Raw genomic sequence first — 16,749 nt, 5'->3', positions numbered from 1 at the left:
GAAGCGGAGTTTTCCTTCCCCAGCAGCAGCTGCTCCTGTGGCTCTGGGGCGGTCTCGATGTTGGATGCACAAAGGTCCTCGGTTACAAACCTGCACCCACCTTAAGCCAAGACCTAAACTCAGCCCAACCCTGACGTGATCCTTGCAGTGTGTTCAGTTAAACTCGACCGCTGGAGTTTGCTCAAATCTGCCCCAAACTCCCTTTCCAGAGATTCAGGTTGAGATCGGGCGATGGATCTCAAGGAAAGCACACACATTATCTTACAAAGGAAATTTATTTCATTTTACGAAGCTTATATTACATGCATGGACTGAAGCTAGTACAACAGGTAACAGCAGGGCTGGGGTTTGTCCTGATTTCCATTAGTGTTCCTGGAATCAACCAGGCCAAATTAAAGGATCTTTTGCCCCTAGAAAATACAGTCATAATACAAGGAATGTTGTTGTTGTTGTTGTTTTCACTCTCACTCCTTCACTCCCTGCCCTCGAGCTGCATAGAGCCAATGCTCCTGTTTACCAAAAAAGGAGGCAGGAGAGGCAAATCTAACACACACATACACACGCCCCCAAACTACGCCCCCACCAGACCACTGAGATGGGAGGACTCCATCTAGCTCTATTCAGAGAATAAAAATACAAACAGAATACCGGGAATAAAGCTCTTACAACAAACCAGATGCAGTACCCTTTAATAATTTTACTAGATAAAAACGTTTTACACGTTGTTCAATGAGATGCTACAAATGCCTTTCGATTAGTTCTCTTTCAGTTTAATGGGTCTGAACAAGCAGCTGAATACACTGAAATATCGGTTTCTAAAAATAAAAATATTGCATTCTTGTCAGTGTCTGTTGGATATTCTCTCATACCCAGCAGAGGAAGGTGTATAGTGCACCGGAGATTGCAGCCTACTATAGGCTTAATATCAAGTACAGATACACAGAAGCTGATGTACTCAACCGAGCGGGACGGCAAACGGCGCGGGATTTGCGGTAACGTCCCCGTCCCTGCTCAGTCCCCTGTCACTTGTGTGGCTTGGCCGTCTGAGGTCTGGTTGGTGGACTGGATGAACATGGGCTGGGTGATGTCCTGGCCTGCAGGCATGGTCACTTGCTGGATCTGGTAAAGTTGCTGCCGGAGACAGAAGCGGAGAGAGAAAGGAGCGTCAGCTCTCATCACACCCAGTGCCAACACCCTACGCACAACGCTGGGCATTAACCCTCCCAGTTTAGTGGTGGCGTTAACAGCAACTCCCAGGTTCAACCCCCAGGTTCCCCCCCAAGGAGAACACACAGACAACAAATGGCCATAGACATTTGCTGCTAAATCAGAAAGTAATTGTGTGAATTTCTGAAGCACAGATTGAGTTCAAAGCTACTTCCACAATAGTCAAAAGCCTGATGTTAAGACCTTTATTCCTAAAGCTTTTAGGATTAAAATGGGTCCCACCCAGAGCGCAAGGGACTGGATTAATTTGGAGCAAAGGTAGCAAAACGTGAAGAATCCACCTGAATGAAGACTGGCACAACACCCACTTCTGCTCCTGCTCAGGGTTCGCTGGCAGCAGCAGTTTCATCAAGAGAAGCCAATTGCTAGAACACGAAGCTTAGGAGAGTCTTTCTAGGCCTTGATTTCAAAGGGACGTCGCACCAATGACCTCCAAGCTCTTACCTGTCCGTCTGTGAACTGGCTGAACTGCTGCTGTCCTTGCTGGACTTCTGTCTGCGTTATCTACAAGGGTAAGAGAAGCACCATCACTGACAGCACTTTGGAGACGGCCAGAACCCCACTACCAATATTCTGCTGCCGCCTTTCGAAAGCTTTTAGACTCTTCCAAACTTCATTACCCCACCACGTGGTTAAGACACAGCTTAAGCCACCGGCTGGTGCTAACCACAAGAACAAAGGACACGGGATTCAGCTCATTCTAAACCGAACACAGCATGTCCTTTCTGGCTTTCGCAGAACACGGCCTAGAGGATGACAGAAAAGCCGTCGCTTTTCTCTGAAGGCAGAGAAGGGTCTCTTAGCGACCGGTGTCCACAAGAACACGAGACAACCCGCCGGCAGCAACGCTGGTCGTGATGTGTTCCCCCTTGGCTGCTCCTCCCTCGCCCGGCCAGAAGGAGCAGAAGGAAAGAGAAGGTTGATGAACCCAAGTTTTACCTGCAATCAGCTCCAAAGCAGCATGAGCTTTACACAGCGCGACACACACACACACATATTCGCATGCACCTTTCATGGACAGGGAAAGAGTTCGGCTGTGCTCCTCGCTTCGTTATTGTGATGGAAGTAACAGGAAGAAAAGAAACGCAGGAATCCTAGCCCAAGAGCTGGGGCATTCGCCTGGAATTTGCAGTTTTAGGAGCGAGGGGACAACATTTTAAGGTCAGTCCTGCCGGTTTAAGTGCGTACCTGCTGAGCATTGGTTGCAAGCGTCTGGATCTGCCCCTGGACTACCTGGGTGCCTGACACAGGTTGGGCTAAGCGGATATACTGCAGCTGGCCAGCATTCAACTGAACCTGGAGACAAGCGGAGGGGGCAGGGAAAGAAAATTAAACACATAACTGTGTAACCTGAAACGCATCAACTTGCCTTCTTGTTTCCACAACACAAGCCAGGGGAATGGATGACACCGGGGAGCTTCGGTGGAGATGAGTAACTACCACAGACCCTGCCAAAGCAAGACCAGAGTCCACGCAACTCCTGCAGCATCTCCAAGCGAAACCCCGAGGAACCACGTCACGTCTTTGTCCAGAACGCAGTGGTCACTTAGCTGCTAAAGCAGATTAATCGCTCCATTTCGGAGAGCTTGGAGAGCTCTTATTTCTTTTTGGTTACGAGAATCAATTCACTACTTGGATGTATCGTTTCGCATAAAGAGTATTCTTATGAGCTGGCTGCACATAATGACACTGCTATTATATCCTGCCAAAAAGGATAAATGAATATACGGGAGATTTGTACATAAAGACAGCAGAGATGACAAACCCCAGGAATATTGTGAGGTAACATTTGGAAGCTTTTAATGCAACTCTCTGCCAATACATGTCACCCCCGCTTGGCAAAGGCCAAAACCTTCTGTGCCAATACTTTGTGTACAACATTTAAATGCAATTCTTTTTTAATCGTGGTAACCTCAGCTCTCACTTTGCATTTTCTGTGATATAAACTACTAATACACCACTGAGAAGCGACAAAAAGATCACAGTCCGATTGATACTAGTGTTGAATTGTTCAGTTAGTGTTATTTAACTTAAAACATTTGGAGTCACGGTCTTAAGGTTAATTATATACACAAAGTGTTTTGAGGTTGTGTTTTCTTTTTAAAAACGGGAAAGGGGGACATACAAATACTTGAAACCTGCTCACTGACAGAGGTTCGAGTGCTTAGAACATGGTCTTGGTGTTTGCACAAATGCCGCTGACTTCACCAGCTGTGTCTGAAAGCTCCGATATTATTTCGAGAGCAAATAAACTCCACGTGAGCATAAACACGCCAATAAAGAAAGTGTTTCTGCACCGAAATCTGCTGGCAGATCACGTTTGCCACACTGGGGGCTTCTTGCTTGGATTGTAACCGTGCTACTGACTGAATGGATGAAAGCGATTTAGAAACAGCACTTTTCCAGAAATGAAGGCAAGCTCCAAAGAACCTGCCCAGTGAGAACATACAGATTGAATTCCACACAAAATTAATGCAAACAAATGATTACCGTTTAATTGACACACACACACTTCCAGGTTTTTCTCAGTTTAAAGACAAAAATAAAAGCTGCCTTTCCAGAGGCATCCAGTGGTCCTGGAGTGTCGGTAAATCACAGTAGGAGTGTTCACGGTGTCAAGAGAACGTGGAAAAACAGCACAGAACATTAGTAAGGTTCTCTCAACACTCCTGTAGGCGCTACCAGCTTCACGAGGGTGTTTTAAATTGTCATTTGTGGCATTGCGAAAGATTCTTTGCTGAACCTGAACAGATACCGGAGTGAAAAGGAACCAGCAGAAGAGAGCACTAACTATATCAAGACAGAAAGGAAACTCAAGGGAAAAATAAGAGAAGTGCGGTAGAAAGAGAACAGAACAGAGAGCAGCAAAGAGCCCAAGGACAGTCATTATATGAAACTGAACAAAAAACACTTTCCAGGGTAGGGCACTAAAAGCTTTGGGTGTGAGCGCGTGGCTCCACGTTCTGTTTCACTTCACTTGTTGGAAGTGATGCGTCCTTCGGCACACACTGTGATTCTTCAGCACGCTGCGATTAAGAATCTTCTTAATTACAGTCAAAACAGTCTCTCTGGCAGATAGAGAAGAAGTGCGAATTCTGACTGTTCCATTAAAACGCTGCTCCTAAGCTGCTCTGCTTTGCAGTCTGACAGTTATTAGAGGGTTCCCAAAGACAAGACATCACACAGTTTGTCTCACATCTGTGTGTAAGACGCTCCAAGGAGAACGTTCTGCAGGAGATTATGGCTCCTAACAGCTATTTTATAAAGAATTCTTTCTCCTAACAGACGTCCAAGCCCTCTTCTTGTAGGGAGTTACAGCATTCACTGGAGACAACTGGGAAACAAGCCTCAACTGTTGTTCTATTGCTGAACCAAAGGAGGATTGTTTAACGCTCAGTCCTGTTAGAATGGACTCACTGAGGTTGGAGGTGGAGATCCAAAAGGCTTTGAAGAACAAGTACCTTGGAGAGCCTTTTGTGATGTAAGGAAAAGAATGTAAAGGAAAGGTAGTGGAGAACACAGAGAAGAAAAAAGGTTGCTTGTAGTAAAACACCATATTTGGTAAGAAATATACCTCCTTTCTGAACAACACCAAGGAGCAGGAATCAGCTGAAGACTTAAGAGATGAGAAGAATTTGGAAGTGAATTGGGAAAATCTAGTAATATCCACAATCTCAACCTTTTTGAAGATGTTCTGTCAAAGCGTTGGTTTTGCCCGATGTTCAGAGCAAATCTCAAAAAGCGAAATTGTGTGAGAGATCAGTTTTGCCCCAGCTGTGGGTACACTTAATGATAGAAACCACAGCAAAATACTTGTCTTGGTCACTTGGTCTGACCTTTGGGTTACTGGTTAACTACAAAGAACCAGATTTTGTCTTTTTTCCTTGAAGAGGTGTAAAATTTTCCAGATGGGAATCAACAGGTGCAGCTTTGTTGTGATTTTAAGTTAGAGAGGGGGGGAAAAACTTGACAAGCCACATGTTTACCCAGGACACAGGGCAGGATGTTACGGCTGATGCTGGGTACTCAAAATCTTAAGGCCACAGTCGGTCCATGATGATGTGAAATCAAGGAGATGTTGTCTGGTTCTGCAAAGCTGTTCCTCCAAGCAGCTCAAAGTATTTTGCAAAACTATTTCTCGTAACATAAAAGCTGATTAATAACCTCACAGATGGCACCTTTCCCACTCAGTCTGCCAGGTCATGACTTCAGAGCGCAGAGGCAGAATGAAGTAACAGCAAAAGAAGTTAATGATGCTTTATTTAAACCATGCTGTGGTAGAGAACTAAGGTTTATGCAGGAAATATTTTATTTATTGCTTCCTAATTGTAACTATTTCACTCAGGAGAAAGTATTGGGGGTGGGCAATGAGTTTACACTAGATGGGTTAGATTTATTCCCCTCTTCAGGTCACACCTGGTTAGCTTTCCTCTCTTAAGTGCAGGAAACACAATCCAAACTTCCTCTCACAGTTCAAAAAGCACACATGTACAGTCTTATGCCAGAACACCAGCAGACAGTTTGCTCACAAGACTGTTAGACGTTTCTACTGGCAGCCTTACCGGGATTTGCTGGATTTCTCCTGTGTTGGTGATGATCTGCTGCATGACTTGCATGGTCTGCCCGGTGCCACTCTGAGCCTGCTGGGTCTGGCCTTGCGGCTGGGCCTGGACTATCTGTACCTGCTGCCCTTCGCCCACCTGCATCGTCACAGGGGTGGTCTGTGTTCAAAACGGGGAGACGGACCAAACAAGGACTGATCATGCGTGAAACAGCCACAAGATACAAAGATTACCACAGACAGACCACTTCCTAGACCCACTGCTGTTGATGATTAAATCACCATGAAGTGAACCCAGGATCTACACAACCCTTGTTACTAAGGTGCCTGAACACCTGGTCACAACCAGAAAACATATTTCACAGAATCCCAGAATGTCAGGGGTTGGAAGTGACCTGGAAAGCTCATCCAGTGCAATCCCCCCATGGAGCAGGAACACCCAGATGAGGTTACACAGGAAGGTGTCCAGGCGGCTTGGAATGTCTGCAGAGAAGGAGACTCCACAACCTCCCTGGGCAGCCTGGGCCAGTGTTCTGTCACCCTTACTGGGAAGAAGCTTCTTCTCATCTTTAAGTGGAACCTCTTGTGTTCCAGCTTGTACGCACTGCCCCTTGTCTTATCATTGGTTGTCACCGAGAGGAGCCTGGCTCCATCCTCCTGACACTCACCCTTTCTATATTGATCTCCATGAATGAGTCCCCCCTCAGTCTCCTCTTGTCCAGCTCCAGAGCCCCAGCTCCCTCAGCCTTTCCTCACACGGGAGATGCTCCACTCCCTTCAGCATCTTGGTGGCTGCGCTGGACTCTCTCCAGCAGTTCCCTGTCCTGCTGGAACTGAGGGGCCACAGCTGGACACAATATTCCAGGTGTGGTCTCCCCAGGGCAGAGCAGAGGGGCAGGAGAACCTCTCTGACCTACTGACCACCCCCTTCTAACCCACCCCAGGTACCATTGGCTTCCTGGCCACAAGGGCCCAGTGCTGGCTCATGGTCACCCTGCTGTCCCCAGGACCCCCAGGTCCCTTTCCCCTACACTGCTCTCTAATAGGTCATTCCCTAACTTACACTGGAACCTGGTGTTCTATATTGTTACTGGCTGTCCTGAGCGGTGAGGGCAGGACACAGCAACACATCACCCGCTGCAAAGCCCCGGCCGCTGCTCATCGCTCACCTGCCCCTGCTGAGGTTGGGCGATGATGATCTGTCCTGGCTGGATGGTCGTGGTGGATGTGGTGGTTTGTTGGCCTTGCTGTTGGCCTTGAACCTGCACGGCAGCAGGTTGCTGAGCGAGCGTGAAATAATACTGTACAGGCTCGGCTGGGGTCACAGCCTGACGCACCTCCTCCTGCAGCACAGGGAACAGACAATTAACCACAGAGGGAACACATCGACACCCAAACACCAGGCTGGAACAGCCCCTCCGTGAGCACAATCCATGGGAAAGCATCTTTAATACCTCATCTGTAACCGCTTAATTAAGTAAATCTGAAACGATAAATCAAAACGGGTTTCCTCATTTAGTCAGCTGTATGGAAATCAAAAGCATTCCCAATAACTACATATAATCATGTAGTCACCAATTTCATTATGAGAAGCAAACGAGTAAAATTAGCATAGCTGAAAACCACGCAACTCCTCATCAGTAAATTCCATCATCGCCTGTTATCTTAACACAGTATGAATTGCAAATGTACCGGGAAGACTTAAAAGCCTCATCTGTCAACAAAACCCTCTTCTTAGCCGACATACCCAACACAAATCTCAATCTAGCTCTGATATTAAACTCCTGGGAATAAAAGCCATGGACTTGATGTATACTGTCGTGCCCTTATTTATTTATTTAAACCCAGCCTTTCCAGAATTATAACAACTTCATCTTGTACTGCGGCTTAGCAGCCCGATTCTGCTGGAAGCGGCAATATCTCAACAGTGTGAAGAAACAAAAGGCTCTGCTCTCGCTCACTGTCAGAGCACAGGCTGTAATACGGCTGGTTTGTTTTATCTAAGCGTGTCTTCAGGAGAGAAAAAGCGCCTTAAGATTAACGGTATTTTAGGCAAAGATGTAGATTTTTCCGAGATTATGTGAAGTGGCAAGCCATTAACGCTCAAGAATCACAACTGTTAAGCTCCCCCGAGGAGCAGCTGGATGTTGAAGCTTCGGGAGACGCAGCTCGGCAGACGTTCACTCCATGGCAGAAGGAGTAAACAATCCTCTCCCAGCCACCTCAGTTCACAGCTGAGAGTGTAGGATGTTTACACGTGCTACAACATGGTGAATTCCCATTTACACGAGCCTGCTTGACTCCCCTGTAAGAACTGCTCCCGGATCACCTTCAGTGCGTCCAACTGAACGGGACGAGGAAAATTCACATTGAACAAGATGGATATACATTGTCTAAATGGGCTGGAGTAAGATAGTCCTTTTGCTCAGATGTTGGTCTCTCGGAGGGACTTAATACTGTGAGGTTTCTCAATAGCCTACCAGAAAATTCCCCTCCAAAGATTAAGCTGTTTGCAGTTGGCTGTAATCAAAAGTGCCACCTAAGCCTGGCTCTCAGAGCAAACATCAGCACTATCCCGTGGTACTGCAAACCACCGCAATCAAATACTTACAGTACGCTACACAGAGCAATTCACTGATTATTCCAACTTGCTTCATGAAAAATCCTTTGGGGGAGGGATAATAACAACTTTTAAATATATATTCAACAGGACATGTCTTCAGTTAACCATAAAAGCACAGGCGTAGAAGAGCTGCGGCTGTTTCTGTAAGTCTAGTCCTTGTACCTCATTTCTAGAGCACTCCAGTCCCCAGTTCCTAGCTGGATCCTGAAACAATTAAGGCAACTGAATACTTCTGTAAGTATCTATTCCAGGTTAAGCTGCATTTGCTACAGGCAAAACCGGCTTAAAATCCAAATCTGCTTGAACTAGGTTATATCATATCATTTGCCATCTTTTATTTTCAAGCCACAGCTTTAGTTACCAGAGCAACATAACAGTCATGGTTTCATTCCCAGGTCTTCCACGTAACCAACACTGACTTGTCAAACACTCTTTTCCACGGTAGAGATAAAGTACAGATTGTATCCCCAGCCAAAAAGCACCGACTGTCAGTGCACAGGCAGCTGCTTTTCAACACTGCTGAATCAAGGGAGTGTTTTCCATTGCAAAGCCCTGACCTGTGTTCTTATCAGGCAGCTATTTCTCCATTAAGCTTCTCTCACCATAAGAAGTGTTTCTAGTGATTGAGTGGATGTATCAGTAGGAGACACATCTCTACAGCTTATTTCAACCCCAAACCGCCCAGGTTTCACTGCTGAGGTCGTGCAATCCCAAAGGCACAGCTCTGGGGGGATGTATCACCAAGACACCTTAACCGAGCAACCTAAATGCACCTAACACACTATTAAAATCCTCTGGACATTCATTTGATTAAGGAACTTGAATGTCCTGTAATCAGAACATTCTGATGTGAATCAAAAGGTTCCAGCAAGAAAAAGATACAGGCGATGTTCTCCCTCCCAAACATGGAGCACTTCTAAAAATAGCACCACAAAGCAGAATAACTGAACGAGGCACCTAAAAGAAAAATAACAGAATTTGCAATGCCAGAATTAACCTGTGTTACTTCAGGCTGCAGCCAAGTCGTTTCAGCTTATCAAGCTGAACAAACTGAGTTGAGCAAAGCAGCGAGAGCGGCTGTGCCAGCTGCTGCTCTTTTTATTTAATACCGAACTAATGATCTTTGGATACATCATCCCTGCTGCAGGGCTAAACTCAGTGAAGGGATGGAAGGAGCTGCGCTGGAAGCAGCAAGACCGAGCTTTGATCCCACCTCATGGCATCTTCAAGCAGGTAGGGAACCGAACGCTTTGTAAAACACGAACCTGTTGCGTTGGAGGCGTCGTGCTCAGCTGACGGCAGCAGCCTGCTGCTGCAAACATCCGACTGAAAGCTCCTGCTCGCACCTCACAGCTTCCAGTCAAGGATGTTTACAGCAGCAAGGACTGCCCCAGGACGCAGGGGATGGTCTCCGAAGCACAGCGGTCTGCTTCTCCCTTTACACGTCAAAGCACGCTTTTTAAATGAGATTTTGAACATTTGGTATCAGAGACATTTAGTTGTGTCACTTCAGCAAATCTCCAAATCAGGCTTGTGTAAGTCTCCGCTCGAGCTCTATTTCCATAAAAAAATATTCAAGAAGCTGAAAACTGTTGTAAATAAACATGCAAAGGAAAGGCACAAACCTCATGTTTAAATCTGGTTCTGCGTCGCTTTTGTCAACTCTCTGCCAATTACAGACCGAAATCACACCAAGGAAAGGACAGACAATAACGTTTTCATTTTTAAGCCTCACCTGCCGCTTTGGAGGCTTCAGTTCATCTCTTGGAACAATATCGATAAGAAAATCGAACTGATCAAACTTGGTAATTGCCATGGCGATGTCATTCCTCTGTTAGAACAAAAAGATAAAACCGTTCTTCAGCTTTAAAAGTCTATTTGTCACTGGATAAATAAAGTGAGAGGTTTTTAATTGAGTCAAGCTCTCCACAACAGTCCTGCTGCAATTCACAGAGGACTCGTGACAACCACCATAAGCCTTACAGGATCTTATTCAGGGCAGGGGATTCCCAAGAGATGCTGAGAGAACAAGCTTCAGCATGTGGAAGGGCAAAGTGGTTAAAAGAAAGCACGAAGATTAAAACATACTCAGCAAACTGGCCAAACATGTATCAGGAAAAGGATGTGCAAGAGTCAACGAGTTTCAACGAAAAACTGGCAAGGTAAGTGTCTTCTCAAAGCAAATTCCAACTTCACTTTTCTACCTTGCCTCAAAAGAAATCTAAGGAATAGCATGAGGTCAAAGCATTAAAGACCTGAATAAAGAGCTACCCAGCAATAAGTCATCACTTAAGTGTATTTGCTGAAGATTTGAAAAAATCCCCAAGATAAAAAGGCCAAATTACTTAAAAAAATAAAAAGCATTCAGTCATGTTAGAATTCTTGCAAGCCACCCTGAAGAGCAGGGCTGATTCAAGGAGCTATTACAAGTCTCATTCTCTCTTTAGTTGAAGATAAATGTATGAAGTATATATATGAACAGGATTTGAGGCACAGATGCAGACGCTGCCTAACGAGCAGGTAAAATCTGAAAGACCATCAATCCTCTCATTTCAGGCTAGTTGATATTTCTAAACCTTATAGTGTCTTGGTGTTTAATTGCCAAACAACGATCACGTTGAAAGCACAAGAGAGACGTTCCTTCTGTTCTGCAGGCAGCACGTGTCAGAAAAGCGTCTTCACCGCTTTTGCTGTGCAGATGTCCCTCGTATGTCACTCTCCCTGCTGAGGATTGGGTTCCATCCAATTTCCTCAGGAACAGACTCCCATAACTCAGACCTCTCCGCTCACAATTTTCTTCCCAAATACTTGATAAGCAGCGACCGCATTTCTCCAGCTGCACCGTCCGTGCAGAAAGCGGAAGGCAAGGCAGCGCTAAAACCTGACTTAGTTTAAGGTCTTATATGTTAGGATCAGGACTTAGCTATGATTCTGAAATGAACGGACCCATCCAAGCTTGAAAACTGTTAACAGGACACGCCTGAGTCAGCGCTTTTAAGCATCTTGTTCATGGAATGTGAATCAAATCCATCCTTCCCGTGGGTACTGCACTAATACCTGGGTTAAACAAGTAGTATCAGTTTAGCGGAGGCTGAGTGGCCAGGTCACCTATCACAGGACAGCTTTGGACTGAAATCAGACACATCTCCTTGCCACCACAGCAACCTCTGCACCAGGAAAGCTCACTTGGCAAAGATGATGCAGAGCGGTCCAGCAATGACCTCAGCCAGCTCCCTCAGCACCCGCGGGTGCATCCCATCTAGACCCATGGATTTATGGATGTCCAGATTGCCCAACTGCTCCCTAACCCAGTCCTCATCAACCCAGGCATCTCCCCCATTGTCCTGCCTTCCTCTGGGGCCTCAGCGGTACGGGATCCTCAGGAGAGACTCCAGCAGAGCAGACAGAGACAAAGAAGGCGTTCAGTAACTCTGCCTTCTCTGTATCTTCTGTCACCAGGGCACCCACCTCGTTCATCAGCGGCCTACATTGCTTCTGGTGTTAGTTTTATCTGCCACGGATTGGAAAAAGCTCTTCCTGTTGTCCTTGACCCCTCTCGCCAGGTTTAATTCTAAGGAGGCCTTAGCTTTCCTGGTTGCCTCCCTACACCCTCTGACAACAGCCTGATATTCTCCCCAAGTGGCCAGCCCCTCCTGCCATGATCTCGAAACTCTCCTCTTCCACTTGAAGACCCTGGAGCGTTACAGTTTACTCTCAAATCACTTCAGCTGCAAGTTCAACAGCTACCGCAGGTCACTATGAGCTGACAGCTGCAGCTTTGATTGGTTTTGTTGTTGTTTTGGGTTTTTCTGAAAAAAAAATTAAGGCAAGAAAAGCATTTCAGCTGCAGAGTTACACTGGGCACTGTGCTTTTTACAGGGGTTCGCAGCGATAAGCACAGGTACCAAAGTTCCTGTCTACAAAACACGCCTCGTATTATGGAAACAAAGAGTTGGAAGGAGTTTCTGGAGCAGCTGAGGGTGGGAGCAGCTCCGCTACCTGCAGAGTCCTGCGCTTGTTGTCTTCCGTGTGTATCCACGCTCGCAAAGTCAGTTCTGTGATGAAGATCTGAGCCGCCCTGGCGAACAACACGGGAGCTTCTGCACTGATCATCTGCAATTACATTTACAGTGTTTTTCTTTAAAGTTGACCGTTAGTTTTACTGCAAAGCGGTAGTCGGGGTAATTTTATCACGTTAGTAAAGTGTGAATGGCTGCATTGCTTAATAGGGAAGTTGGGGGAATTTCCACAAGGTTCAGCTCAAATGTTGGTATCAAACCCATGTTATCCACTTATTATATTTTCCATAAAACTGGGAACAGCACAGCAGGGATATCGCTCTTCATTCTAAACACTCTATGGCTTTGGGAAAGGAAGAGTCGAGAGAACGAGGAGGAAACATGAGAATAGAAAGTTAAACACTAAAAGCCAGAAAATACACAGAATGATATAGAAAAAAACAAAACTGCAAAAGTTTTCAGCAAAAATCCCAAATGATTTTGCTTTCCCAGCTCGGTTTAATTACACAAGGCTGGTTAATATTGCATTCAAGGCAACAGTTAAAATGTGCTTTAACAATGATAATAAATAATGATAGCCATGAGTAAAGAATTGCAAGGAATGATATCCACCAAAAGGATCATAAGTACTTAAAAAAAACCCCGAGCGTACCTTCACGTCTTCATCGAGTTTCATTATCTTCTTAATCCGAGCCAGAGGGAGTTCTTGAACCCTGAAGTCTTTCTGCAGAGAGATTCACATGTGAGAGATGCTCTACTGATACTTCACTGAAAACAAAGGGAAGAAACGTTAAAACAAGTCTGTGTAGTCTAGAATTAAACTGTGTTTTCTTTGAGCTGTGGCAGCTTCTCCTCAGCCCCGAGAACTCTCATCTGCTTTATTTTATACTGATACAGTTCTACTTAAATCTTCTGTCGGGCGCTTGTATCTACTATTTCACGCCAAAGTCCTTCTGCAGAACACAATGGTTCTAATATCACGCATTTCTGCATCTACTTATTTTCGAAGCAACTCATTCAATTAGGCGTCTCAGGACACAGAAACCATTGGAATTTACAAAACGTCCCAAGAGAAAAAAGACGGCAACCAAGAGCTATGTGTGGCCACCAAAAAGTCGGATCTATATGTCCTTCCCGGTTGCCCAATACCCATTTTGGTGTTAAAATCTTGCAAGAGTCTTGTTCAAAAAATCTCTTCTATTCCTGGTTTGAGACGGAGGAATAAAAAGAATCCACAGTGTGTTGCTACCAGGAGCCTCTTAAAAAGGGAGAAAGGCTGAAGCTCCGTGCAATCACATCAGGAATGCAGAATCCCTGCCCACAAAGGGCGCCTGAAAGAAAAATGTCATCCCTTCTTCACCAAAATGTCATAGAAAATAAAAGGAAATTCATTTCTCTGGGGAAGAAAGCACTGCAAGCTGTGGTAGTGAAACAAAAGAGGGGGAAAAATGCTGAAAATGCTGTTTTCTATTGAGACTAACTATGGAGGCCACGTGCGGTCCGGCCGGCGCTCCAGCAGGGGGCATTTTATTGCGTTTCTATGTTCAAATTTGGTGTATATTTATAGACGCTATTGTATATGTATATACGTTAAAAAAGCGCTCTGTGTCCTCGTTCTGTAGAGAGCGGGGAATGAGGTGCTCCCAGTTATGTGCTGCAAACTGGAACTGATTGGGGGTGACCTTAGAGGGGGAGGATTTGGGGCGATGGGAGAAGAGGCAGAGACAGGACCGGTGCTGGACACGCTCAGGGTTTCAACCACAAACTGCCACATAAACAAGTTACGGGGTTGCTGGGGCATGGAAAAATAGCCCAGAGGGAGTTTTTTGGCGTTTTTAGAATTTGTTTTAAAAGCTCGTTGCTTTTTAAAGAGCCTCGTGAGCTTTACTGCAAAAAGAGATGAGGACAACATTTCTAGTTTGTGAAACTCTTAACTATATTAACTTCTACGAGCAGCAGAACTGCAATTCGACATGCATAGGTACAACGCTATTAAAACCTTTAGAGAAGAGAGACAGTGAGAGAAAAGAGAATAAAATTAAAGCTCCTTTATTCCTTTAAGGCAAACGTCACATAAATCAGAATTAATACGCAAGCACCACGGTGAAGAGAAGCATGACCACTACTGGCTACTACCCAGCAGAACAGACTTTAGACACCAATTCTTCATCTTTTCTTTTTTCCAAATTAGGTCTCAAATGTTTTCCCGAGCTTCTTCGAACTCATTGTGGAGCCGAAACTCAAGTTCCAGCTCAGTCCCCTTTCCCACTTCTCCAAGACTCGGCTGCAGTTCTTTCTGTTACATGGGGCAGAGAACAGGGAGCTCTGGTTTGTTCTTCTAAAGAACTCGCTTGTTTTTTCCCCTGAATTTTAGCAGACAACCAAAGCAGCTTTTCCATCAACCAGCTGCTCTGACCTCGCTCCTGAGTACACACAGACGAGCTTTATCTAAATTTACTTACGTCCACATCCATGGGAGCGATGCACACTCAGTTTTGGGATTTAATGATGCAAGGGACGACTGCATAGGAATGTTTTGCAGTTATCCCTTTTCCAACTCCCTTCACTGTTCTCAGTTACATTTTCAATGACTTACTAGCTTGCAATGCAATAAATAGATTCACACGACAGTTAAAAATTAAGCTGCCCATACTTGATAAGCTGCAGAATAAACCCCTTTCATGTGGAGATGAAGACAAACTACAGCTCTTGAACACAAGAATTCACTGCGCTGAAAGAGGAAAGTAATTAATTCTGGTTATGCATACAAATTTCTACATCTGTTTCTTTAATCAACTATCTGCACATAGGCTGAAAAAAAGCAGCTTATCTTCTGACTATTGGATTGGGGTTTTCACTTTGAACAGCCCGTCTGTGACTGGAGTTCTTTTGTTTTCAGTGGCACTGGAAGCGCAGGAGTGTGCTTTCAGCACCGCTGTGCCACAGGAATCTATCCATCTCTCTTGAAAAGCCATTTTTATTATATGCCCTTGTTCTCGGGGACATCTCTTTTGGGGATGGAAAAAAATAGAAGCTACTTAGTCCAATTCTTATTCTCAGCCTATGCATGATCTTTTTTTTTAATCAAATGTCTTTAAATTAATAAAGCATGTGATAATGATGCACTTGGCATTCAAGTGATTTTCAAAACTCCAGGCTTGTCAAAGGAGACGGTTCTGAAAGAGGACATAATAGTTCTATACACCAGTCAAACCCAAAAACTCATTCACAAAAAATTGTACCTGGGGTTTGAATTTATGAAGGGGGGAAAAGACTGAGAGTCGTGTTTTGAACATTAACATTTGAATCAACTTTGTGTTCTCGTTTAGTCCACAAAGAGCTGAAGGGATGACTATTACATCCCGCTACGCTGTGAATCAGCTGTGTTCAGTTTATATCCCGAGTTCAACCAGTGGTGGCCAACAGCCACAAGCCTGGCTCAATGATTATTAATCAGCTCTTTCAGGCCACCTTGCAGCGCATCAATAGCCAACTGGATCCCACCAGCAGCAGGAATCCGTTCACGCTGAGGTTTCTCTCGCAACCAGACGTCACCGGTGTCTTTTGCTGTCAGTTCTGCAGAAATAAGAGGGCGACGAGGCCACTCACCACAGTGAGGTTGCGGATCTCCTCCATCACCCGCGGCCAGAAGGACTGGAGGCTCTGCTGGGCATCGCTGCTGCTGGCGGGGCCGAAGCCGCCGTCCGTGGACATCCTGGCAGCTGGGAGAGACAAAACCGAGCGTCAGCAACGAGGGAGGCAGGAGCCGCGGGTTTCCGAAGCCACCGCCAAGTCCCAGCCTAAATAATCGCTCTGTAAAACCATCAAAGCAAGATACGCCAGTCCAGGTCTCGCAGCAACAACGTGGAGACACTCACAGCCGCTAGAAGTGTTTTTCTTGATTTATTTTACAAAGATTGAAAAAGAACATTTAAAAAAAAAAATGAAAGCAAAAATAGTCTACTTAATCCCCATTAGAGCTCTGCCTTTTCACAAGGAGTTACAACACATAACCGATACCCCATCACTGCACACACACCCATTATAAAAATCACTTGTTCTCTTGCTTGTTACAGCCAACAGTTGTGCAGGTTCCGGTGGCAAACGCCCCTCAAGTTGAAACCAGAATGTCAATGTCAGCCCGACATGATTTCTAAGAAGTGTAACGAAACGGTTGCTTCTGTGCCTGTTTGAAAAGTGCCAGTTTTTGTGGCTTTACACTATTTTAAAAACACCTCTCCTCCTTGGGTGTAATCAAGAGGACGACTTGTATCTCTGTGAACAGCTTTATTTACAGTATATACCAGTCACCATCAGGA

General features: G+C 45.3%; 1 protein-coding gene across 5 annotated transcripts in view; it reads right to left on the bottom strand.

Moving 5' to 3' along the window:
- Positions 1-256: 256 nt before the first annotated feature.
- NFYC (nuclear transcription factor Y subunit gamma) overlaps positions 257-16,749 on the bottom strand; it is a 29,242-nt gene continuing 12,749 nt past the window's right edge. For 4 of the 5 annotated variants that reach the window (XM_065041633.1, XM_065041636.1, XM_065041634.1 and 1 more), the window contains exons 2-10: positions 16,040-16,152; positions 13,083-13,154; positions 12,411-12,524; positions 10,147-10,242; positions 6,958-7,131; positions 5,790-5,948; positions 2,416-2,523; positions 1,672-1,731; positions 257-1,131 (exon numbers count right to left, since the gene is read on the bottom strand). In XM_065041633.1, the coding sequence (XP_064897705.1) occupies positions 1,012-1,131; positions 1,672-1,731; positions 2,416-2,523; positions 5,790-5,948; positions 6,958-7,131; positions 10,147-10,242; positions 12,411-12,524; positions 13,083-13,154; positions 16,040-16,144 (1,008 nt within the window). In that variant the 5' untranslated portion in view covers positions 16,145-16,152 and the 3' untranslated portion in view covers positions 257-1,011. The remainder of the gene's footprint in view (positions 1,132-1,671; positions 1,732-2,415; positions 2,524-5,789; positions 5,949-6,957; positions 7,132-10,146; positions 10,243-12,410; positions 12,525-13,082; positions 13,155-16,039; positions 16,153-16,749) is intronic. The other variant, XM_065041638.1, reaches the window with a different exon arrangement.

This window comes from Columba livia, chromosome 26 (genome assembly GCF_036013475.1).
Source record: "Columba livia isolate bColLiv1 breed racing homer chromosome 26, bColLiv1.pat.W.v2, whole genome shotgun sequence".
Lineage (NCBI taxonomy): Eukaryota > Metazoa > Chordata > Aves > Columbiformes > Columbidae > Columba > Columba livia.
This window is presented reverse-complemented; position numbering and strand designations above follow the sequence as displayed.